Raw genomic sequence first — 26,222 nt, 5'->3', positions numbered from 1 at the left:
CTCTTTTCCTTCATCTTCCTCCTCTGTCTTCCTCTTATACAAATTGTGCCTGTCCACCATCATTAAGAAGAAAATATTGGGTGTGAGCGGAGAGGACTGTAGAATGTAGATGATGTCTTAATACGCCAGCCATATATCTCAGATCTGCCGGTGTTCAGGACAATTGCTACCCACCAGAGCCGCATCTCTATGCCTAAGGGCTGTTTTCATGCCACAGGAGAACGTCATGCGTCCTGTGCGTGCCACACTGAGGGAAACGCTCAAGCAGTGCTTCTGGAGAGTTGGTGTATAAAGAATCCAGATCCCTTGTTGCTGAATTAGGAGAATCCCAATGAATGTGTTACATCATTTCTGATATATCTCTCAGGGTTAAGCTTCACTTGCAAGCTGGGACGCTGGACTCATAGTGCCACTTCCCTGTGTCACTTCCTCACACTCCCCCCGTGGGATCTGCCCTCCCCAAACAGACTACATGCCTGGATGCTGTTCTTCAGAGTGGCTTCTGGGAGACACCAAACTCTGCCATAACTTTACCCGTCTCAGTCTTGATTTCCTCATCCCTGCAATGGGAACCTTGATACCCCTGTGGAAAATTACTTCAATAATTAAAGAAAATGTACATAAAGCATTCACTCAGTACCACGCAAGTAGGAGGCCACTCAGGTCTTGTCCGTTCCTCATCTCAGCTCACAGACCCCCAGCTCTCAAGAGCCAGCAAGAGGTCAGTTTGGTCTTGGCAGTCTGTCCAGAGCCTCCTGGATAGCTGGCTTCCAGTGCTGGCATGTGCCCCAGACAGAAGCCTTCCTAGCGCCTCAGAGTTCCCTCCGCTGTTCCCGGGAGGTGACTCGGGGCCTAAGTCTGCTCTTCCTCTCAGAGCCTGAATCCAGCCTCTCGTCCCTGAGTGCCGAGGCAGCGTCATGCTTTAGTTCGGGACCAGAAGCACCAGCCTTCTGTCTGTCGGGACTCCTGTGAAGGCCCCTGCTGTTTTCTCTTTCTTCTTCCTCACTTAGTCTCCCCTCGCCCTCCACCCCACCCCTGCCTACGCCCCGCTCCCAGAGAGGCACGCTGATTTCCCTCAAAGGGAACGCTTCAGGGTTCCTTCCCCAAACGCTGGAGGTTGTCTGGTTCCCTTAGATGGTGTAGAGCTCATGGATTACTCCAAGTGATCATACACGCCCACTGCACGGGCTCTCGGCCCTGATGTCATCCTTCCTTCCTTTTCTTGCTACCACGTGGATCACGTGAGGCGAACGTGATAACCACTACACTACGGACACTAACATGTGGATCATGAGGCCAAATCGCCCGCCAGTTGGGGAGCATGATGGGCTGGGCACAAAATGGCCTGATCCCTCTGTACTCTGCTAATAGGTCCCGAGGACCACGAGGCCCAACCAGAAGGGGACCTTCATGACACAACATGACGTGCGTGTGCAGCTGCGGCCTTCAGTCGTGAGGCCACCGCAGGCTCACCTATCTCTGATGCGGAGGGGTGCATGAGGGGCTGGATGGTGCCCGAGGCGACGCAAGGGCCCCCGTGTTCCCAAGAGCTCTAAAGGGCCGGGCCCGCTGCCCTCACACGGGGCTGCAGGTCCATGAGTGGTAGGACACGAACGTCTACCACGTTGTCCCACATATCTAGCCCCGGCAACTACCTGAGAACAGGACTTCCGCGCTCCACGAAGACCCTCAAAGGAACATCTTGCTGGTGCTCAGGCCCAGGGCGTTGCCTAACTCGCCTACAGATGGGAAGGGGAGTGCCCTTCAACAAGGGCAGCAGACGCAGCCCGGCGTCCGAGTTTTGTGTCCCCGTCAGCTCTCCGACATGACGTCCTGAGGTTTCCTCATCCGCAAATGGAGGAATGAATTTGTGGGGGAGCGTATGAGGCTCCAAAAGGGTAGTGTACGGGGTATGTGACCTGCATATAAATCGTTACGTCGCGAATGCGGTACAAGGACACGAACACCATATGGGTTGCAAATCGGTACAGGGTTTATTAAGAAATTCATGTGAGATTCCCTGTGTCTAGGGAGACATTCAAAAGGATGATGACAGGAAGAAATCAGCATACAAGAACCACGAGTACGCTGCGAAAGAAAACATACTTGTGCAGACATTAATAGTTGCAAAAAAATAACATGTCAAGTAGGAGGATTTATTTCTCAAAGGGGTCAGACAGGATGAAGATCTTGACTGTGGAGTCCAAGCAGAGATCTTGACTCCCTATCTGGATGCACGAAGCTGGCAGGGACTCCCAAGACCTAAGGAAGAAGAGAATCAGGAGAAGTGGCCCACGCTTCATCAAGCTGATTCACAAGCTTCTGAACAGGCAGATGAGTAACAGAAATGCTGGCGACTGCATGCTGGCTTTCAGCAACCTTTGGCAGTGTCTTTGTTTCCCAAATGGCAAATCAGTGCAATGTGCAGGTGGTGGTTCCTGGTGAGGCACCTGGCAGTCGGAAGGCTGGCAGCAGCTGGACACACAGCAGGGGTGGCAGCAGGTGGTCCTGCAGCAGGTGGTGCGGCAGCAGTTTGGCTGGCAACCAGGCTAGCAGCAGCTGGATCCACAGCCCTGGGCTAGGCATCCAGGCACGCAGCAGCAGGTGGGCTGGTAGCACGTTCTCCTGCAGTACACAGGGGTACAGCAGGCTGGCTGACAGCAGCTGGACCCACAGCAAGTTTGTCCACAGCCACTGGACCCACAGCAGCTGGGCTGGCAGCAGCTGGACACACAGCAGCTGGGCCGGCAGCAGGTGGTCCTGCAGCAGGTGGTCTGACAGCAAGTTGGGCGGCAGCAGCAAGGCTGGCAGCAGCAGGACCCGCAGCAGCTGGACCCGCTGCCGCCTTGTCCACAGCCACCGCCGCACCCGTAGCAGCTGGGCTGGCAACAGGTGGTCCTGCAGCAGGTGGTCCTGCAGCACGTAGGCTGGCAGCAAGGGGAGCAGCACAAGTCGGTCATGGTGTCACAGGTGGAGGGGAGCTTCTGTTCAGAAGTGAGTTTCTCAGATTCTGTTGTCTCCTCCTGTTGTGGGGCTTTTATGCGCTGCATCCCCCAATTTGGACCAATGGGCGTGACTTCCTTGTTGTTGTTTCTGTTGTTTTCCCAATAATTTGGAATTGCAAAAGGGGAAGTTGTTTTCCTAATGTTACGAATCTTTAGAAAATAAGTGTTCAATGTGTTTCTTAATTGACGATAACTCCTAGAAACATCTTCTGATGAACACAAGGTGGTCACATCAGCAGCAGCAGTCTTGCTTCAATAATTTCATCATGTGATGTAATTCCCACTGGGCTGGGAAGTGGTTGGCGAGTCAGGTTAGTGGTCCTTCCCCAGCGCTGGTCCTTAGGTTGCATGTAGATTGGGACTTTCCCTGAGGTGAGGGGCATGATGTGGCTATGGTCATAGTGATGAACCGAAATCATGTGTGAACCCAAGTCGGTTTCCCCACAAAGCCTGATTCCAGACTCGCACAGGCATCTGCCTCTCGTAGCACGCTACCCCACCTGTGTATCCCGGTTCAGTCAGAGACACCTGGGTGGAGGATATCTGACTTCATCTCTTCCATATGTCAAGGCAGAATCAAGCAGGTGGATAGAAACAGCCGCAGTACACCGAGAGGAGGCAGGCATCAATCGCCAGACTTCCTGAGTGACCAGCAGTCCTGATTCACCCAGAAATGAGGGCTTTTCCAGGACGTGGGACTTTCAGTGCTATAACTGGGGCAGTTTGGGGAAACCAGGATGAGCTGGTGACTCTAGTCCTCACCTTGTTAACCAGCAGAGGAAGTTCCTTAATGTCACTGACTCCACAGCTATTGCTTGCTCTTCCCCTCTGCTTCCCTCCCTCGCTCTACCTTCCACTCTCCCCACCTCACGTCCCCTCCTCTTTTCCTTCATCTTCCTCCTCTGTCTTCCTCTTATACAAATTGTGCCTGTCCACCATCATTAAGAAGAAAATATTGGGTGTGAGCGGAGAGGACTGTAGAATGTAGATGATGTCTTAATACGCCAGCCATATATCTCAGATCTGCCGGTGTTCAGGACAATTGCTACCCACCAGAGCCGCATCTCTATGCCTAAGGGCTGTTTTCATGCCACAGGAGAACGTCATGCGTCCTGTGCGTGCCACACTGAGGGAAACGCTCAAGCAGTGCTTCTGGAGAGTTGGTGTATAAAGAATCCAGATCCCTTGTTGCTGAATTAGGAGAATCCCAATGAATGTGTTACATCATTTCTGATATATCTCTCAGGGTTAAGCTTCACTTGCAAGCTGGGACGCTGGACTCATAGTGCCACTTCCCTGTGTCACTTCCTCACACTCCCCCCGTGGGATCTGCCCTCCCCAAACAGACTACATGCCTGGATGCTGTTCTTCAGAGTGGCTTCTGGGAGACACCAAACTCTGCCATAACTTTACCCGTCTCAGTCTTGATTTCCTCATCCCTGCAATGGGAACCTTGATACCCCTGTGGAAAATTACTTCAATAATTAAAGAAAATGTACATAAAGCATTCACTCAGTACCACGCAAGTAGGAGGCCACTCAGGTCTTGTCCGTTCCTCATCTCAGCTCACAGACCCCCAGCTCTCAAGAGCCAGCAAGAGGTCAGTTTGGTCTTGGCAGTCTGATCAGAGCCTCCTGGATAGCTGGCTTCCAGTGCTGGCATGTGCCCCAGACAGAAGCCTTCCTAGCGCCTCAGAGTTCCCTCTGCTGTTCCCGGGAGGTGACTCGGGGCCTAAGTCTGCTCTTCCTCTCAGAGCCTGAATCCAGCCTCTCGTCCCTGAGTGCCGAGGCAGCGTCATGCTTTAGTTCGGGACCAGAAGCACCAGCCTTCTCTCTGTCGGGACTCCTGTGAAGGCCCCTGCTGTTTTCTCTTTCTTCTTCCTCACTTAGTCTCCCCTCGCCCTCCGCCCCACCCCTGCCTACGCCCCGCTCCCAGAGAGGCACGCTGATTTCCCTCAAAGGGAACGCTTCAGGGTTCCTTCCCCAAACGCTGGAGGTTGTCTGGTTCCCTTAGATGGTGTAGAGCTCATGGATTACTCCAAGTGATCATACACACCCACTGCACGGGCTCTCGGCCCTGATGTCATCCTTCCTTCCTTTTCTTGCTACCACGTGGATCACGTGAGGCGAACGTGATAACCACTACACTACGGACACTAACATGTGGATCATGAGGCCAAATCGCCCGCCAGTTGGGGAGCATGATGGGCTGGGCACAAAATGGCCTGATCCCTCTGTACTCTGCTAATAGGTCCCGAGGACCACGAGGCCCAACCAGAAGGGGACCTTCATGACACAACATGACGTGCGTGTGCAGCTGCGGCCTTCAGTCGTGAGGCCACCGCAGGCTCACCTATCTCTGATGCGGAGGGGTGCATGAGGGGCTGGATGGTGCCCGAGGCGACGCAAGGGCCCCCGTGTTCCCAAGAGCTCTAAAGGGCCGGGCCCGCTGCCCTCACACGGGGCTGCAGGTCCATGAGTGGTAGGACACGAACGTCTACCACGTTGTCCCACATATCTAGCCCCGGCAACTACCTGAGAACAGGACTTCCGCGCTCCACGAAGACCCTCAAAGGAACATCTTGCTGGTGCTCAGGCCCAGGGCGTTGCCTAACTCGCCTACAGATGGGAAGGGGAGTGCCCTTCAACAAGGGCAGCAGACGCAGCCCGGCGTCCGAGTTTTGTGTCCCCGTCAGCTCTCCGACATGACGTCCTGAGGTTTCCTCATCCGCAAATGGAGGAATGAATTTGTGGGGGAGCGTATGAGGCTCCAAAAGGGTAGTGTACGGGGTATGTGACCTGCATATAAATCGTTACGTCGCGAATGCGGTACAAGGACACGAACACCATATGGGTTGCAAATCGGTACAGGGTTTATTAAGAAATTCATGTGAGATTCCCTGTGTCTAGGGAGACATTCAAAAGGATGATGACAGGAAGAAATCAGCATACAAGAACCACGAGTACGCTGCGAAAGAAAACATACTTGTGCAGACATTAATAGTTGCAAAAAAATAACATGTCAAGTAGGAGGATTTATTTCTCAAAGGGGTCAGACAGGATGAAGATCTTGACTGTGGAGTCCAAGCAGAGATCTTGACTCCCTATCTGGATGCACGAAGCTGGCAGGGACTCCCAAGACCTAAGGAAGAAGAGAATCAGGAGAAGTGGCCCACGCTTCATCAAGCTGATTCACAAGCTTCTGAACAGGCAGATGAGTAACAGAAATGCTGGCGACTGCATGCTGGCTTTCAGCAACCTTTGGCAGTGTCTTTGTTTCCCAAATGGCAAATCAGTGCAATGTGCAGGTGGTGGTTCCTGGTGAGGCACCTGGCAGTCGGAAGGCTGGCAGCAGCTGGACACACAGCAGGGGTGGCAGCAGGTGGTCCTGCAGCAGGTGGTGCGGCAGCAGTTTGGCTGGCAACCAGGCTAGCAGCAGCTGGATCCACAGCCCTGGGCTAGGCATCCAGGCACGCAGCAGCAGGTGGGCTGGTAGCACGTTCTCCTGCAGTACACAGGGGTACAGCAGGCTGGCTGACAGCAGCTGGACCCACAGCAAGTTTGTCCACAGCCACTGGACCCACAGCAGCTGGGCTGGCAGCAGCTGGACACACAGCAGCTGGGCCGGCAGCAGGTGGTCCTGCAGCAGGTGGTCTGACAGCAAGTTGGGCGGCAGCAGCAAGGCTGGCAGCAGCAGGACCCGCAGCAGCTGGACCCGCTGCCGCCTTGTCCACAGCCACCGCCGCACCCGTAGCAGCTGGGCTGGCAACAGGTGGTCCTGCAGCAGGTGGTCCTGCAGCACGTAGGCTGGCAGCAAGGGGAGCAGCACAAGTCGGTCATGGTGTCACAGGTGGAGGGGAGCTTCTGTTCAGAAGTGAGTTTCTCAGATTCTGTTGTCTCCTCCTGTTGTGGGGCTTTTATGCGCTGCATCCCCCAATTTGGACCAATGGGCGTGACTTCCTTGTTGTTGTTTCTGTTGTTTTCCCAATAATTTGGAATTGCAAAAGGGGAAGTTGTTTTCCTAATGTTACGAATCTTTAGAAAATAAGTGTTCAATGTGTTTCTTAATTGACGATAACTCCTAGAAACATCTTCTGATGAACACAAGGTGGTCACATCAGCAGCAGCAGTCTTGCTTCAATAATTTCATCATGTGATGTAATTCCCACTGGGCTGGGAAGTGGTTGGCGAGTCAGGTTAGTGGTCCTTCCCCAGCGCTGGTCCTTAGGTTGCATGTAGATTGGGACTTTCCCTGAGGTGAGGGGCATGATGTGGCTATGGTCATAGTGATGAACCGAAATCATGTGTGAACCCAAGTCGGTTTCCCCACAAAGCCTGATTCCAGACTCGCACAGGCATCTGCCTCTCGTAGCACGCTACCCCACCTGTGTATCCCGGTTCAGTCAGAGACACCTGGGTGGAGGATATCTGACTTCATCTCTTCCATATGTCAAGGCAGAATCAAGCAGGTGGATAGAAACAGCCGCAGTACACCGAGAGGAGGCAGGCATCAATCGCCAGACTTCCTGAGTGACCAGCAGTCCTGATTCACCCAGAAATGAGGGCTTTTCCAGGACGTGGGACTTTCAGTGCTATAACTGGGGCAGTTTGGGGAAACCAGGATGAGCTGGTGACTCTAGTCCTCACCTTGTTAACCAGCAGAGGAAGTTCCTTAATGTCACTGACTCCACAGCTATTGCTTGCTCTTCCCCTCTGCTTCCCTCCCTCGCTCTACCTTCCACTCTCCCCACCTCACGTCCCCTCCTCTTTTCCTTCATCTTCCTCCTCTGTCTTCCTCTTATACAAATTGTGCCTGTCCACCATCATTAAGAAGAAAATATTGGGTGTGAGCGGAGAGGACTGTAGAATGTAGATGATGTCTTAATACGCCAGCCATATATCTCAGATCTGCCGGTGTTCAGGACAATTGCTACCCACCAGAGCCGCATCTCTATGCCTAAGGGCTGTTTTCATGCCACAGGAGAACGTCATGCGTCCTGTGCGTGCCACACTGAGGGAAACGCTCAAGCAGTGCTTCTGGAGAGTTGGTGTATAAAGAATCCAGATCCCTTGTTGCTGAATTAGGAGAATCCCAATGAATGTGTTACATCATTTCTGATATATCTCTCAGGGTTAAGCTTCACTTGCAAGCTGGGACGCTGGACTCATAGTGCCACTTCCCTGTGTCACTTCCTCACACTCCCCCCGTGGGATCTGCCCTCCCCAAACAGACTACATGCCTAGATGCTGTTCTTCAGAGTGGCTTCTGGGAGACACCAAACTCTGCCATAACTTTACCCGTCTCAGTCTTGATTTCCTCATCCCTGCAATGGGAACCTTGATACCCCTGTGGAAAATTACTTCAATAATTAAAGAAAATGTACATAAAGCATTCACTCAGTACCACGCAAGTAGGAGGCCACTCAGGTCTTGTCCGTTCCTCATCTCAGCTCACAGACCCCCAGCTCTCAAGAGCCAGCAAGAGGTCAGTTTGGTCTTGGCAGTCTGATCAGAGCCTCCTGGATAGCTGGCTTCCAGTGCTGGCATGTGCCCCAGACAGAAGCCTTCCTAGCGCCTCAGAGTTCCCTCTGCTGTTCCCGGGAGGTGACTCGGGGCCTAAGTCTGCTCTTCCTCTCAGAGCCTGAATCCAGCCTCTCGTCCCTGAGTGCCGAGGCAGCGTCATGCTTTAGTTCGGGACCAGAAGCACCAGCCTTCTCTCTGTCGGGACTCCTGTGAAGGCCCCTGCTGTTTTCTCTTTCTTCTTCCTCACTTAGTCTCCCCTCGCCCTCCGCCCCACCCCTGCCTACGCCCCGCTCCCAGAGAGGCACGCTGATTTCCCTCAAAGGGAACGCTTCAGGGTTCCTTCCCCAAACGCTGGAGGTTGTCTGGTTCCCTTAGATGGTGTAGAGCTCATGGATTACTCCAAGTGATCATACACACCCACTGCACGGGCTCTCGGCCCTGATGTCATCCTTCCTTCCTTTTCTTGCTACCACGTGGATCACGTGAGGCGAACGTGATAACCACTACACTACGGACACTAACATGTGGATCATGAGGCCAAATCGCCCGCCAGTTGGGGAGCATGATGGGCTGGGCACAAAATGGCCTGATCCCTCTGTACTCTGCTAATAGGTCCCGAGGACCACGAGGCCCAACCAGAAGGGGACCTTCATGACACAACATGACGTGCGTGTGCAGCTGCGGCCTTCAGTCGTGAGGCCACCGCAGGCTCACCTATCTCTGATGCGGAGGGGTGCATGAGGGGCTGGATGGTGCCCGAGGCGACGCAAGGGCCCCCGTGTTCCCAAGAGCTCTAAAGGGCCGGGCCCGCTGCCCTCACACGGGGCTGCAGGTCCATGAGTGGTAGGACACGAACGTCTACCACGTTGTCCCACATATCTAGCCCCGGCAACTACCTGAGAACAGGACTTCCGCGCTCCACGAAGACCCTCAAAGGAACATCTTGCTGGTGCTCAGGCCCAGGGCGTTGCCTAACTCGCCTACAGATGGGAAGGGGAGTGCCCTTCAACAAGGGCAGCAGACGCAGCCCGGCGTCCGAGTTTTGTGTCCCCGTCAGCTCTCCGACATGACGTCCTGAGGCTTCCTCATCCGCAAATGGAGGAATGAATTTGTGGGGGAGCGTATGAGGCTCCAAAAGGGTAGTGTACGGGGTAGGTGACCTGCATATAAATCGTTACGTCGCGAATGCGGTACAAGGACACGAACACCATATGGGTTGCAAATCGGTACAGGGTTTATTAAGAAATTCATGTGAGATTCCCTGTGTCTAGGGAGACATTCAAAAGGATGATGACAGGAAGAAATCAGCATACAAGAACCACGAGTACGCTGCGAAAGAAAACATACTTGTGCAGACATTAATAGTTGCAAAAAAATAACATGTCAAGTAGGAGGATTTATTTCTCAAAGGGGTCAGACAGGATGAAGATCTTGACTGTGGAGTCCAAGCAGAGATCTTGACTCCCTATCTGGATGCACGAAGCTGGCAGGGACTCCCAAGACCTAAGGAAGAAGAGAATCAGGAGAAGTGGCCCACGCTTCATCAAGCTGATTCACAAGCTTCTGAACAGGCAGATGAGTAACAGAAATGCTGGCGACTGCATGCTGGCTTTCAGCAACCTTTGGCAGTGTCTTTGTTTCCCAAATGGCAAATCAGTGCAATGTGCAGGTGGTGGTTCCTGGTGAGGCACCTGGCAGTCGGAAGGCTGGCAGCAGCTGGACACACAGCAGGGGTGGCAGCAGGTGGTCCTGCAGCAGGTGGTGCGGCAGCAGTTTGGCTGGCAACCAGGCTAGCAGCAGCTGGATCCACAGCCCTGGGCTAGGCATCCAGGCACGCAGCAGCAGGTGGGCTGGTAGCACGTTCTCCTGCAGTACACAGGGGTACAGCAGGCTGGCTGACAGCAGCTGGACCCACAGCAAGTTTGTCCACAGCCACTGGACCCACAGCAGCTGGGCTGGCAGCAGCTGGACACACAGCAGCTGGGCCGGCAGCAGGTGGTCCTGCAGCAGGTGGTCTGACAGCAAGTTGGGCGGCAGCAGCAAGGCTGGCAGCAGCAGGACCCGCAGCAGCTGGACCCGCTGCCGCCTTGTCCACAGCCACCGCCGCACCCGTAGCAGCTGGGCTGGCAACAGGTGGTCCTGCAGCAGGTGGTCCTGCAGCACGTAGGCTGGCAGCAAGGGGAGCAGCACAAGTCGGTCATGGTGTCACAGGTGGAGGGGAGCTTCTGTTCAGAAGTGAGTTTCTCAGATTCTGTTGTCTCCTCCTGTTGTGGGGCTTTTATGCGCTGCATCCCCCAATTTGGACCAATGGGCGTGACTTCCTTGTTGTTGTTTCTGTTGTTTTCCCAATAATTTGGAATTGCAAAAGGGGAAGTTGTTGTCCTAATGTTACGAATCTTTAGAAAGTAAGTATTCAATGTGTTTCTTAATTGACGATAACTCCTAGAAACATCTTCTGATGAACACAAGGTGGTCACATCAGCAGCAGCAGTCTTGCTTCAATAATTTCATCATGTGATGTAATTCCCACTGGGCTGGGAAGTGGTTGGCGAGTCAGGTTAGTGGTCCTTCCCCAGCGCTGGTCCTTAGGTTGCATGTAGATTGGGACTATCCCTGAGGTGAGGGGCATGATGTGGCTATGGTCATAGTGATGAACTGAAATCATGTGTGAACCCAAGTCGGTTTCCCCACAAAGCCTGATTCCAGACTCGCACAGGCATCTGCCTCTCGTAGCACGCTACCCCACCTGTGTATCCCGGTTCAGTCAGAGACACCTGGGTGGAGGATATCTGACTTCATCTCTTCCATATGTCAAGGCAGAATCAAGCAGGTGGATAGAAACAGCCGCAGTACACCAAGAGGAGGCAGGCATCAATCGCCAGACTTCCTGAGTGACCAGCAGTCCTGATTCACCCAGAAATGAGGGCTTTTCCAGGACGTGGGACTTTCAGTGCTATAACTGGGGCAGTTTGGGGAAACCAGGATGAGCTGGTGACTCTAGTCCTCACCTTGTTAACCAGCAGAGGAAGTTCCTTAATGTCACTGACTCCACAGTTATTGCTTGCTCTTCCCCTCTGCTTCCCTCCCTCGCTCTACCTTCCACTCTCCCACCTCACGTCCCCTCCTCTTTTCCTTCATCTTCCTCCTCTGTCTTCCTCTTATACAAATTGTGCCTGTCCACCATCATTAAGAAGAAAATATTGGGTGTGAGCGGAGAGGACTGTAGAATGTAGATGATGTCTTAATACGCCAGCCATATATCTCAGATCTGCCGGTGTTCAGGACAATTGCTACCCACCAGAGCCGCATCTCTATGCCTAAGGGCTGTTTTCATGCCACAGGAGAACGTCATGCGTCCTGTGCGTGCCACACTGAGGGAAACGCTCAAGCAGTGCTTCTGGAGAGTTGGTGTGTAAAGAATCCAGATCCCTTGTTGCTGAATTAGGAGAATCCCAATGAATGTGTTACATCATTTCTGATATATCTCTCAGGGTTAAGCTTCACTTGGAGGCTGGGACGCTGGACTCATAGTGCCACTTACCTGTGTCACTTCCTCACACTCTCCCCGTGGGATCTGCCCTCCCCAAACAGACTACATGCCTAGATGCTGTTCTTCAGAGTGGCTTCTGGGAGACACCAAACTCTACCATAACTTTACCCGTCTCAGTCTTGATTTCCTCATCCCTGCAATGGGAACCTTGATACCTCTGTGGAAAATTACTTCAATAATTAAAGAAAATGTACATGAAGCATTCACTCAGTACCACGCAAGTAGGAGGCCACTCAGGTCTTGTCCGTTCCTCATCTCAGCTCACAGACCCCCAGCTCTCAAGAGCCAGCAAGAGGCCAGTTTGGTCTTGTCAGTCTGTCCAGAGCCTCCTGGATAGCTGGCTTCCAGTGCTGGCATGTGCCCCAGAGAGAAGCCTTCCTAGCTCCTCAGAGGTCCCTCCGCTGTTCCCGGGAGGTGACTCGGGGCCTAAGTCTGCTCTTCCTCTCAGAGCCTGAATCCAGCCTCTCGTCCCTGAGTGACGAGGCAGCGTCATGCTTTACTTCGGGACCAGAAGCACCAGCCTTCTGTCTGTCGGGACTCCTGTGAAGGCCCCTGCTGTTTTCTCTTTCTTCTTCCTCACTTAGTCTCCCCTCGCCCTCCGCCCCACCCCTGCCTACGCCCCGCTCCCAGAGAGGCACGCTGATTTCCCTCAAAGGGAACGCTTCAGGGTTCCTTCCCCAAACGCTGGAGGTTGTCTGATTCCCTTAGATGGTGTAGAGCTCATGGATTACTCCAAGTGATCATACATGCCCACTGCACGGGCTCTCGGCCCTGATGTCATCCTTCCTTCCTTTTCTTGCTACCACGTGGATCACGTGAGGCGAACGTGATAACCACTACACTACGGACACTAACATGTGGATCATGAGGCCAAATCGCCCGCCAGTTGGGGAGCATGATGGGCTGGGCACAAAATGGCCTGATCCCTCTGTACTCTGCTAATAGGTCCCGAGGACCACGAGGCCCAACCAGAAGGGGACCTTCATGACACAACATGACGTGCGTGTGCAGCTGCGGCCTTCAGTCGTGAGGCCACCGCAGGCTCACCTATCTCTGATGCGGAGGGGTGCATGAGGGGCTGGATGGTGCCCGAGGCGACGCAAGGGCCCCCGTGTTCCCAAGAGCTCTAAAGGGCCGGGCCCGCTGCCCTCACACGGGGCTGCAGGTCCATGAGTGGTAGGACACGAACGTCTACCACGTTGTCCCACATATCTAGCCCCGGCAACTACCTGAGAACAGGACTTCCGCGCTCCACGAAGACCCTCAAAGGAACATCTTGCTGGTGCTCAGGCCCAGGGCGTTGCCTAACTCACCTACAGATGGGAAGGGGAGTGCCCTTCAACAAGGGCAGCAGACGCAGCCCGGCGTCCGAGTTTTGTGTCCCCGTCAGCTCTCCGACATGACGTCCTGAGGCTTCCTCATCCGCAAATGGAGGAATGAATTTGTGGGGGAGCGTATGAGGCTCCAAAAGGGTAGTGTACGGGGTAGGTGACCTGCATATAAATCGTTACGTCGCGAATGCGGTACAAGGACACGAACACCATATGGGTTGCAAATCGGTACAAGGTTTATTAAGAAATTCATGTGAGATTCCCTGTGTCTAGGGAGACATTCAAAAGGATGATGACAGGAAGAAATCAGCATACAAGAACCACGAGTACGCTGCGAAAGAAAACATACTTGTGCAGACATTAATAGTTGCAAAAAAATAACATGTCAGGTAGGAGGATTTATTTCTCAAAGGGGTCAGACAGGATGAAGATCTTGACTGTGGAGTCCAAGCAGAGATCTTGACTCCCTATCTGGATGCACGAAGCTGGCAGGGACTCCCAAGACCTAAGGAAGAAGAGAATCAGGAGAAGTGGCCCACGCTTCATCAAGCTGATTCACAAGCTTCTGAACAGGCAGATGGGTAACAGAAATGCTGGCGACTGCATGCTGGCTTTCAGCAACCTTTGGCAGTGTCTTTGTTTCCCAAATGGCAAATCAGTGCAATGTGCAGGTGGTGGTTCCTGGTGAGGCACCTGGCAGTCGGAAGGCTGGCAGCAGCTGGACACACAGCAGGGGTGGCAGCAGGTGGTCCTGCAGCAGGTGGTGCGGCAGCAGTTTGGCTGGCAACCAGGCTAGCAGCAGCTGGATCCACAGCCCTGGGCTAGGCATCCAGGCACGCAGCAGCAGGTGGGCTGGTAGCACGTTCTCCTGCAGTACACAGGGGTACAGCAGGCTGGCTGACAGCAGCTGGACCCACAGCAAGTTTGTCCACAGCCACTGGACCCACAGCAGCTGGGCTGGCAGCAGCTGGACACACAGCAGCTGGGCCGGCAGCAGGTGGTCCTGCAGCAGGTGGTCTGACAGCAAGTTGGGCGGCAGCAGCAAGGCTGGCAGCAGCAGGACCCGCAGCAGCTGGACCCGCTGCCGCCTTGTCCACAGCCGCCGCCGCACCCGCAGCAGCTGGGCTGGCAGCAGGTGGTCCTGCAGCAGGTGGTCCTGCAGCACATAGGCTGGCAGCAAGGGGAGCAGCACGAGTCGGTCATGGTGTCATAGGTGGAGGGGGAGCTTCTGTTCAGAAGTGAGTTTCTCAGATTCTGTTGTCTCCTCCTGTTGTGGGGCTTTTATGCGCTGAATCCCCAAATTTGGACCAATGGGCGTGACTTCCTTGTTGTTGTTTCTGTTGTTTTCCCAATAATTTGGGAATTGCAAAAGGGGAAGTTGTTTTCCTAATGTTACGAATCTTTAGAAAGTAAGTGTTCAATGTGTTTCTTAATTGACGATAACTCCTAGAAACATCTTCTGATGAACACAAGGTGGTCACATCAGCAGCAGCAGTCTTGCTTCAATAATTTCATCATGTGATGTAATTCCCACTGGGCTGGGAAGTGGTTGGCGAGTCAGGTTAGTGGTCCTTCCCCAGCGCTGGTCCTTAGGTTGCATGTAGATTGGGACTATCCCTGAGGTGAGGGGCATGATGTGGCTATGGTCATAGTGATGAACTGAAATCATGTGTGATCCCAAGTCGGTTTCCCCACAAAGCCTGATTCCAGACTCGCACAGGCATCTGCCTCTCGTAGCACGCTACCCCACCTGTGTATCCCGGTTCAGTCAGAGACACCTGGGTGGAGGATATCTGACTTCATCTCTTCCATATGTCAAGGCAGAATCAAGCAGGTGGATAGAAACAGCCGCAGTACACCAAGAGGAGGCAGGCATCAATCGCCAGACTTCCTGAGTGACCAGCAGTCCTGATTCACCCAGAAATGAGGGCTTTTCCAGGACGTGGGACTTTCAGTGCTATAACTGGGGCAGTTTGGGGAAACCAGGATGAGCTGGTGACTCTAGTCCTCACCTTGTTAACCAGCAGAGGAAGTTCCTTAATGTCACTGACTCCACAGCTATTGCTTGCTCTTCCCCTCTGCTTCCCTCCCTCGCTCTACCTTCCACTCTCCCCACCTCACGTCCCCTCCTCTTTTCCTTCATCTTCCTCCTCTGTCTTCCTCTTATACAAATTGTGCCTGTCCACCATCATTAAGAAGAAAATATTGGGTGTGAGCGGAGAGGACTGTAGAATGTAGATGATGTCTTAATACGCCAGCCATATATCTCAGATCTGCCGGTGTTCAGGACAATTGCTACCCACCAGAGCCGCATCTCTATGCCTAAGGGCTGTTTTCATGCCACAGGAGAACGTCATGCGTCCTGTGCGTGCCACACTGAGAGAAACGCTCAAGCAGTGCTTCTGGAGAGTTGGTGTATAAAGAATCCAGATCCCTTGTTGCTGAATTAGGAGAATCCCAATGAATGTGTTACATCATTTCTGATATATCTCTCAGGGTTAAGCTTCACTTGCAAGCTGGGACGCTGGACTCATAGTGCCACTTCCCTGTGTCACTTCCTCACACTCTCCCCGTGGGATCTGCCCTTCCCAAACAGACTACATGCCTAGATGCTGTTCTTCAGAGTGGCTTCTGGGAGACACCAAACTCTGCCATAACTTTACCCGTCTCAGTCTTGATTTCCTCATCCCTGCAATGGGAACCTTGATACCCCTGTGGAAAATTACTTCAATAATTAAAGAAAATGTACATGAAGCATTCACTCAGTACTACGCAAGTAGGAGGCCACTCAGGTCTTGTCCGTTCCTCATCTCAGCTCACAGACCCCCAGCTCTCAAGAGCCAGCAAGAGGCCAGTTTGGTCTTGTCAGTCTGTCCAGAGCCTCCTGGATAGCTGGCTTCCAGTGCTGGCATGTGCCCCAGACAGAAGCCTTCCTAGCTCCTCAGAGTTCCCTCCGCTGTTCCCGGGAGGTGACTCGGGGCCTAAGTCTGCTCTTCCTCTCAGAGCCTGAATCCAGCCTCTCGTCCCTGAGCGCCGAGGCAGCGTCATGCTTTAGTTCGGGACCAGAAGCACCAGCCTTCTGTCTGTCGGGACTCCTGTGAAGGCCCCTGCTGTTTTCTCTTTCTTCTTCCTCACTTAGTCTCCCCTCGCCCTCCGCCCCACCCCTGCCTACGCCCCGCTCCCAGAGAGGCACGCTGATTTCCCTCAAAGGGAACGCTTCAGGGTTCCTTCCCCAAACGCTGGAGGTTGTCTGGTTCCCTTAGATGGTGTAGAGCTCATGGATTACTCCAAGTGATCATACACGCCCACTGCACGGGCTCTCGGCCCTGATGTCATCCTTCCTTCCTTTTCTTGCTACCACGTGGATCACGTGAGGCGAACGTGATAACCACTACACTACGGACACTAACATGTGGATCATGAGGCCAAATCGCCCGCCAGTTGGGGAGCATGATGGGCTGGGCACAAAATGGCCTGATCCCTCTGTACTCTGCTAATAGGTCCCGAGGACCACGAGGCCCAACCAGAAGGGGACCTTCATGACACAACATGACGTGCGTGTGCAGCTGCGGCCTTCAGTCGTGAGGCCACCGCAGGCTCACCTATCTCTGATGCGGAGGGGTGCATGAGGGGCTGGATGGTGCCCGAGGCCACGCAAGGGCCCCCGTGTTCCCAAGAGCTCTAAAGGGCCGGGCCCGCTGCTCTCACATGGGGCTGCGGGTCCCTGAGTGGTAGGACACGAACGTCTACCACGTTGTCCCACATATCTAGCACCGGCAACTACCTGAGAACAGGACTTCCGCGCTCCACGAAGACCCTCAAAGGAACATCTTGCTGGTGCTCAGGCCCAGGGCGTTGCCTAACTCGCCTACAGATGGGAAGGGGAGTGCCCTTCAACAAGGGCAGCAGACGCAGCCCGGCGTCCGAGTTTTGTGTCCCCGTCAGCTCTCCGACATGACGTCCTGAGGCTTCCTCATCCGCAAATGGATGAATGAATTTGTGGGGGAGCGTATGAGGCTCCAAAAGGGTAGTGTACGGGGTAGGTGACCTGCATATAAATCGTTACGTCGCGAATGCGGTACAAGGACACGAACACCATATGGGTTGCAAATCGGTACAGGGTTTATTAAGAAATTCATGTGAGATTCCCTGTGTCTAGGGAGACATTCAAAAGGATGATGACAGGATGAAATCAGCATACAAGAACCACGAGTACGCTGCGAAAGAAAACATACTTGTGCAGACATTAATAGTTGCAAAAAAATAACATGTCAAGTAGGAGGATTTATTTCTCAAAGGGGTCAGACAGGATGAAGATCTTGACTGTGGAGTCCAAGCAGAGATCTTGACTCCCTATCTGGATGCACGAAGCTGGCAGGGACTCCCAAGACCTAAGGAAGAAGAGAATCAGGAGAAGTGGCCCACGCTTCATCAAGCTGATTCACAAGCTTCTGAACAGGCAGATGAGTAACAGAAATGCTGGCGACTGCATGCTGGCTTTCAGCAACCTTTGGCAGTGTCTTTGTTTCCCAAATGGCAAATCAGTGCAATGTGCAGGTGGTGGTTCCTGGTGAGGCACCTGGCAGTCGGAAGGCTGGCAGCAGCTGGACACACAGCAGCGGTGGCAGCAGGTGGTCCTGCAGCAGGTGGTGCGGCAGCAGTTTGGCTGGCAACCAGGCTAGCAGCAGCTGGATCCACAGCCCTGGGCTAGGCATCCAGGCACGCAGCAGCAGGTGGGCTGGTAGCACGTTCTCCTGCAGTACACAGGGGTACAGCAGGCTGGCTGACAGCAGCTGGACCCACAGCAAGTTTGTCCACAGCCACTGGACCCACAGCAGCTGGGCTGGCAGCAGCTGGACACACAGCAGCTGGGCCGGCAGCAAGTGGTCCTGCAGCAGGTGGTCTGACAGCAAGTTGGGCGGCAGCAGCAAGGCTGGCAGCAGCAGGACCCACAGCAGCTGCACCCGCTGCCGCCTTGGCCACAGCCACCGCCGCACCCGTAGCAGCTGGGCTGGCAACAGGTGGTCCTGCAGCAGGTGGTCCTGCAGCACGTAGGCTGGCAGCAAGGGGAGCAGCACGAGTCGGTCATGGTGTCACAGGTGGAGGGGAGCTTCTGTTCAGAAGTGAGTTTCTCAGATTCTGTTGTCTCCTCCTGTTGTGGGGCTTTTATGCGCTGCATCCCCCAATTTGGACCAATGGGCGTGACTTCCTTGTTGTTGTTTCTGTTGTTTTCCCAATAATTTGGAATTGCAAAAGGGGAAGTTGTTTTCCTAATGTTACGAATCTTTAGAAAATAAGTGTTCAATGTGTTTCTTAATTGATGATAACTCCTAGAAACATCTTCTGATGAACACAAGGTGGTCACATCAGCAGCAGCAGTCTTGCTTCAATAATTTCATCATGTGATGTAATTCCCACTGGGCTGGGAAGTGGTTGGCGAGTCAGGTTAGTGGTCCTTCCCCAGCGCTGGTCCATAGGTTGCATGTAGATTGGGACTATCCCTGAGGTGAGGGGCATGATGTGGCTATGGTCATAGTGATGAACTGAAATCATGTGTGATCCCAAGTCGGTTTCCCCACAAAGCCTGATTCCAGACTCGCACAGGCATCTGCCTCTCGTAGCACGCTACCCCACCTGTGTATCCCGGTTCAGTCAGAGACACCTGGGTGGAGGATATCTGACTTCATCTCTTCCATATGTCAAGGCAGAATCAAGCAGGTGGATAGAAACAGCCGCAGTACACCGAGAGGAGGCAGGCATCAATCGCCAGACTTCCTGAGTGACCAGCAGTCCTGATTCACCCAGAAATGAGGGCTTTTCCAGGACGTGGGTCTTTCAGTGCTATAACTGGGGCAGTTTGGGGAAACCAGGATGAGCTGGTGACTCTAGTCCTCACCTTGTTAACCAGCAGAGGAAGTTCCTTAATGTCACTGACTCCACAGTTATTGCTTGCTCTTCCCCTCTGCTTCCCTCCCTCGCTCTACCTTCCACTCTCCCCACCTCACGTCCCCTCCTCTTTTCCTTCATCTTCCTCCTCTGTCTTCCTCTTATACAAATTGTGCCTGTCCACCATCATTAAGAAGAAAATATTGGGTGTGAGCGGAGAGGACTGTAGAATGTAGATGATGTCTTAATACGCCAGCCATATATCTCAGCTCTGCCGGTGTTCAGGACAATTGCTACCCACCAGAGCCGCATCTCTATGCCTAAGGGCTGTTTTCATGCCACAGGAGAACGTCATGCGTCCTGTGCGTGCCACACTGAGAGAAACGCTCAAGCAGTGCTTCTGGAGAGTTGGTGTATAAAGAATCCAGATCCCTTGTTGCTGAATTAGGAGAATCCCAATGAATGTGTTACATCATTTCTGATATATCTCTCAGGGTTAAGCTTCACTTGCAAGCTGGGACGCTGGACTCATAGTGCCACTTCCCTGTGTCACTTCCTCACACTCTCCCCGTGGGATCTGCCCTTCCCAAACAGACTACATGCCTAGATGCTGTTCTTCAGAGTGGCTCCTGGGAGACACCAAACTCTGCCATAACTTTACCCGTCTCAGTCTTGATTTCCTCATCCCTGCAATGGGAACCTTGATACCTCTGTGGAAAATTACTTCAATAATTAAAGAAAATGTACATGAAGCATTCACTCAGTACCGCGCAAGTAGGAGGCCACTCAGGTCTTGTCCGTTCCTCATCTCAGCTCACAGACCCCCAGCTCTCAAGAGCCAGCAAGAGGTCAGTTTGGTCTTGGCAGTCTGTCCAGAGCCTCCTGGATAGCTGGCTTCCAGTGCTGGCATGTGCCCCAGACAGAAGCCTTCCTAGCTCCTCAGAGGTCCCTCCGCTGTTCCCGGGAGGTGACTCAGGGCCTAAGTCTGCTCTTCCTCTCAGAGCCTGAATCCAGCCTCTCGTCCCTGAGCGCCGAGGCAGCGTCATGCTTTAGTTCGGGACCAGAAGCACCAGCCTTCTGTCTGTCGGGACTCCTGTGAAGGCCCCTGCTGTTTTCTCTTTCTTCTTCCTCACTTAGTCTCCCCTCGCCCTCCGCCCCACCCCTGCCTACGCCCCGCTCCCAGAGAGGCACGCTGATTTCCCTCAAAGGGAACGCTTCAGGGTTCCTTCCCCAAACGCTGGAGGTTGTCTGATTCCCTTAGATGGTGTAGAGCTCATGGATTACTCCAAGTGATCATACACGCCCACTGCACAGGCTCTCGGCCCTGATGTCATCCTTCCTTCCTTTTCTTGCTACCATGTGGATCACGTGAGGCGAACGTGAGAACCACTACACTACGGACACTAACATGTGGATCATGAGGCCAAATCACCCGCCAGTTGGGGAGCATGATGGGTTGGGCACAAAAAGGCCTGATCCCTCTGTACTCTGCTAATAGGTCCCGAGGACCACGAGGCCCAACCAGAAGGGGACCTTCATGACACAACATGACGTGCGTGTGCAGCTGCGGCCTTCAGTCGTGAGGCCACCGCAGGCTCACCTATCTCTGATGCGGAGGGGTGCATGAGGGGCTGGATGGTGCCCGAGGCCACGCAAGGGCCCCCGTGTTCCCAAGAGCTCTAAAGGGCCGGGCCCGCTGCTCTCACATGGGGCTGCGGGTCCCTGAGTGGTAGGACACGAACGTCTACCACGTTGTCCCACATATCTAGCACCGGCAACTACCTGAGAACAGGACTTCCGCGCTCCACGAAGACCCTCAAAGGAACATCTTGCTGGTGCTCAGGCCCAGGGCGTTGCCTAACTCGCCTACAGATGGGAAGGGGAGTGCCCTTCAACAAGGGCAGCAGACGCAGCCCGGCGTCCGAGTTTTGTGTCCCCGTCAGCTCTCCGACATGACGTCCTGAGGTTTCCTCATCCGCAAATGGATGAATGAATTTGTGGGGGAGCGTATGAGGCTCCAAAAGGGTAGTGTACGGGGTATGTGACCTGCATATAAATCGTTACGTCGCGAATGCGGTAGAAGGACACGAACACCATATGGGTTGCAAATCGGTACAGGGTTTATTAAGAAATTCATGTGAGATTCCCTGTGTCTAGGGAGACATTCAAAAGGATGATGACAGGATGAAATCAGCATACAAGAACCACGAGTATGCTGCGAAAGAAAACATACTTGTGCAGACATTAATAGTTGCAAAAAAATAACATGTCAAGTAGGAGGATTTATTTCTCAAAGGGGTCAGACAGGATGAAGATCTTGACTGTGGAATCCAAGCAGAGATCTTGACTCCCTATCTGGATGCACGAAGCTGGCAGGGACTCCCAAGACCTAAGGAAGAAGAGAATCAGGAGAAGTGGCCCACGCTTCATCAAGCTGATTCACAAGCTTCTGAACAGGCAGATGAGTAACAGAAATGCTGGCGACTGCATGCTGGCTTTCAGCAACCTTTGGCAGTGTCTTTGTTTCCCAAATGGCAAATCAGTGCAATGTGCAGGTGGTGGTTCCTGGTGAGGCACCTGGCAGTCGGAAGGCTGGCAGCAGCTGGACACACAGCAGCGGTGGCAGCAGGTGGTCCTGCAGCAGGTGGTGCGGCAGCAGTTTGGCTGGCAACCAGGCTAGCAGCAGCTGGATCCACAGCCCTGGGCTAGGCATCCAGGCACGCAGCAGCAGGTGGGCTGGTAGCACGTTCTCCTGCAGTACACAGGGGTACAGCAGGCTGGCTGACAGCAGCTGGACCCACAGCAAGTTTGTCCACAGCCACTGGACCCACAGCAGCTGGGCTGGCAGCAGCTGGACACACAGCAGCTGGGCCGGCAGCAGGTGGTCCTGCAGCAGGTGGTCTCACAGCAAGTTGGGCGGCAGCAGCAAGGCTGGCAGCAGCAGGACCCGCAGCAGCTGGACCCGCTGCCGCCTTGTCCACAGCCGCTGCCGCACCCGCAGCAGCTGGGCTGGCAGCAGGTGGTCCTGCAGCAGGTGGTCCTGCAGCACGTAGGCTGGCAGCAAGGGGAGCAGCACGAGTCGGTCATGGTGTCACAGGTGGAGGGGAGCTTCTGTTCAGAAGTGAGTTTCTCAGATTCTGTTGTCTCCTCCTGTTGTGGGGCTTTTATGCGCTGCATCCCCCAATTTGGACCAATGGGCGTGACTTCCTTGTTGTTGTTTCTGTTGTTTTCCCAATAATTTGGGAATTGCAAATGGGGAAGTTGTTTTCCCAATGTTATGAATCTTTAGAAAATAAGTGTTCAATGTGTTTCTTAATCGACTATAAGTCATAGAATCATTTCAGATAAAAGGATTGTTGTCATATCGTTAGTATTTTCCTGGTTCAATAATAATCCCTACATGTAATGTAGTTATCCTTGTACTGGTTTGTGTTTGGGAGTTTTGAGTAGTATTACCTTCCTGGCTTTTTTTTCTAGGCTCCTTGTAGATTTGGGAGTTCCGTGTGGTGAGGAGTATTCTGATTATTTTCAGAGGAACAGATGAGTCCATGGCTGAGTCCGAGTCTCTTTCCCCGCAAAGCCTGATTCTAGACTCTCACAGGCATTTGTCTCTCCTAGCACCTTACCCCCCCACCTTGTTTCTCAGTTCTGTCAAAGACCCATGGGTGGAGTAAACCTGGCATCGTCTGTTCCGTATGGCAGGACAGAACCAATGTGTAGAAGCAGCAGCAGTAGTTAATAGGGACTACTAAGCAATCATCAGTTTATGTACTTCCTTTGTGAGCAGTAATATTGATTTACCCTGAAACAAGGGTATTCCCTGGGTGTGGAACTTTTTTGATAGAACTGGTGAAGTGGCAAACCAGGATGAGTTGGTGAGTTTAGTCTTAACCTTGTTAATCAGCAGAGTATGTGACTTCATGTCATTGACAACACATTTATAGTTTAATATATGGGCTTTTGTATTTTTTTCTTACTTGCTTACATTTAATATGCGAATTGGACTAGTTAAGGTGATACCTGATTTGTCTTTTGTATCTAACGTGTTTAAATGTTTTTAGGTATACCATTCATTTAAAAAGCGTACAAATTATTAATTCCCAACTTGATTGATTATCACAGAATGAACACACGCATGTTAAGGTAACCAGGATAAGAAATTTAAATTAAAGTCACTGTCTCCAAATTATACTTCTTCATTGTCCCCAGAGTTCCTAATCACTGTGTTTATTGTAACCCTGTAGGTTGATTTGGCTTTTTAAAGCTTTATATAAGTGAAAGAGTATAGAATTGACTCTGTGCAGTGTTTGAGAGATCAGCAGTGTAAATATTTGTTGTTTACTCATTGTCATTGCTATTTAATTATTTCACTGAATGAATATGACACAATTTATTTCTTGGCTCTTCTCTTGATAAACATGTATGTATTTTGAAGTTTGGGTAAATTAAAAACAGTGCTTCTATGAATGTTGTTTTAGAGGTTGTTTACTAAACACACAAACATTTCTTTGGCCATACATCCAGGAGGAGATTGCTCACAGCATTACTTGGTCAAAATATTTATCTCATTTTTTTCTCACATGCAGGTCAACCCTTCAATTTTTCTGGATATTTTTCTTATTTCCCTCCCATTATGGATGGGACAAGTTGCAGACAGATACCTTCTCTAAGAGACCACAATTCTCATATTTTCAACTTTTACTGCAAAACACATTGAATCCATCATGCTTATTTTTAGTTAAGAGTAGTTTCTTCTGTCTTTATTCTTCTGTGATAATCTGTTATTTTGTCTCTCTTGTTTAATTCTGTCCCTGACTCAACATAAACCGTACTTCAAGTTTAGAAGTTATAAGTCTCCTTTATTGGCATAAAGCTGTTGATAAAAGTTTCTAATAATCCTTCCAATTTCATTGGTGTTGGTTGTGACCTCTCCTTTTTCATTCATAATTTTATTAATTTGGGTCCTTTCTCTATTATTTTGGATAAGTCTTGCCAGTGGTCTGTCAGTTTTATTAATTCTCTCAAAGAACCAGCTTCTAGCTCTGTTGATCTGCTCTACTGTACTCCCGGTTTCTATTTCATTGATTTCTGCTCTAATCTTGGTCAACTGCTTCCTCGTGCGTGGATTAGGCCTGTCCCTCTGTTGCTGTTCCAGCTTCTTGAGGTGAGAATATAAAAACTGCATTTTAGATTTTTCTATTCTTTTGAGTGAGGCTTGGATGGCTGTGTATTTCCCCCTTAGGACCGCCTTTGCAGTATCCCATAGGTTTTGGACCGTTGTGTTTTCATTCTCGTTGGTTTCTATAAATTGTTTAAATTGATTTTTGATTTCCTGGTTTATCGAATCATTCCTGAGCAGGATGGTTCTTAGTCTCCAAGTGTTTGAGTTTCTTCCAAATTTTTCCTTGTGGTTGAGTTCCAGTTTCAAAGTGTTGTGGTCTGAGTATATGCAGGGAATAATTTCAGTCTTTTGGTATCAGTTGAGACCTGTTTTGTGTCCCAGAACATGCTCTATTCTTGAGAATGTTCCATGGGCATTAGAATAGAATGAGTATTCTTTGGTTCTGGGGTGTAGTGTTCTATATATATCTATGAGGTCCAACTCATAGAGTATGGCATTCAAAGCCCCTTTTCTTTGTCAATTTTTTGCATGGGTGTTCTATCTATTTCTGATAGTGGGGTGTTGAGGTCCCCTACTATTAATGTATTTTTATCTATATGTCTCTTTATTCTGGTTAAGAGTTGGCTTGTGTATCTAGCTGCTCCCCTGTTGGGGGCATATATATTTATAATTGTCATATCCACTTGTTGGATACATCCTTTAAGAATAATATAGTGCCCTTCTGTGTCTCTAACTATAGTCTTTAGTTTAAAATCCAATCTGTCTAATATGAGAATTGCTACCCCAGCTTTCTTTTGAGGTCCATTGGCGTGAAAGATTGTATTCCATCCCTTTACTTTCAGTCTGAATGTATCTTTAGGTTCAAAATGAGTTTCTTGTAGACAGCAAATGGATGAGTCATGTCTTTTTATCCAATCTGCAACCCTGTGGTGGATTATGGGAGCATTTAGGCCATTTACATTGAGACTGAATATTGAGAGATATGATTTTAATGATGCCATGTTGCCAGTACAGTCTTTGTTTCTATCGACTGTGACTTTCTCTTCTGTATCACTCTTGGGGCCTTTTTACCTTTATAGAACCCCCCCTTAATATTTCCTGTAGTGCTGGTTTCGTGGTTACAAAATAGGTCAATGACTGGCGATTCTGGAAGGTCTTTATTTCTCCATCAATTCTGAATGAGAGCCTTGCTGGATAAAGGATCCTTGACTGCATGTTTTTCTCTGAAAGAGCTTTAAAAATGCCCCCCCAACCCTTTCTCTCATTCCAGGTCTGTGTAGACAGGTCTGACGTAATTCTGATACCTTTGCCTTGGTAAGTGAGAAATTTCTTTGCCCTGGCCGCTTTCAATACTGTATCCTTGGATCTAATATTTGCAAAATGCACTATGACGTGACGTGGCATAGGTTTGCCATGGTTGAGCTTGGGAGGGGTCCTCTCTGCCTCTTGGACACAGATGTTTGTTTCCCTTGCTAGATTAGGGAAGTTTTCAGCTACAATTTGTTCAAATATCTCTTCTAGACCTCTGTTTTTCTCCACCCCCTCGGGGATGCCAATGATTCTGATATTGGAACATTTCATTGAGTCAGTAATCTCCCATAACCTACATTCATGAGCATGGATTTTTTTAAGTCCAGATTCTATTTTAGTTTTCTCTTCTACTAACCCATCCTCCAATTTGCTGATACGTTCTTCTGCCTCATTCACCCTGGCTGTCAGAGCCTCTAGTTTTGACTGCATTTGGCTCATAGAATTTTTAATTTCTGCCAGATTCTCTCTCATTTCTGCCCTTAGAGATTCTGTATT

At 51.4% G+C, this 26,222-nt stretch overlaps 1 protein-coding gene and 3 pseudogenes across 1 annotated transcript; all 4 read right to left on the bottom strand.

Moving 5' to 3' along the window:
* Positions 1-2,156: 2,156 nt before the first annotated feature.
* Positions 2,157-2,960, bottom strand: LOC148107950 (uncharacterized; annotated as a pseudogene).
* Positions 2,961-6,040: 3,080 nt separating this feature from the next.
* On the bottom strand, positions 6,041-6,844 carry LOC123781922 (uncharacterized; annotated as a pseudogene).
* A 3,080-nt stretch (positions 6,845-9,924) lies between these two features.
* On the bottom strand, positions 9,925-10,728 carry LOC123781920 (uncharacterized; annotated as a pseudogene).
* A 3,464-nt stretch (positions 10,729-14,192) lies between these two features.
* LOC123781921 (uncharacterized) lies at positions 14,193-22,381 on the bottom strand. Its single transcript, XM_087854399.1, has 5 exons — positions 22,058-22,381; positions 21,872-21,958; positions 18,174-18,464; positions 18,019-18,074; positions 14,193-14,549 (listed from the first exon to the last, which is right to left on the bottom strand). The coding sequence occupies exons 1-5, from the start codon at positions 22,379-22,381 to the stop codon at positions 14,201-14,203; spliced, it is 1,107 nt and encodes a 368-aa protein (XP_087710525.1). The 3' UTR covers positions 14,193-14,200.
* Between the last annotated feature and the right edge of the window lie 3,841 nt (positions 22,382-26,222).

Source organism: Ursus americanus, chromosome 23 (assembly GCF_024610735.1).
Source record: "Ursus americanus isolate L20-20 chromosome 23, mUrsAme1.1.p, whole genome shotgun sequence".
Taxonomy (NCBI): domain Eukaryota; kingdom Metazoa; phylum Chordata; class Mammalia; order Carnivora; family Ursidae; genus Ursus; species Ursus americanus.
Note: the sequence above shows the minus strand (reverse complement) of the source record. Positions and strands in the feature narration are given on the sequence as shown.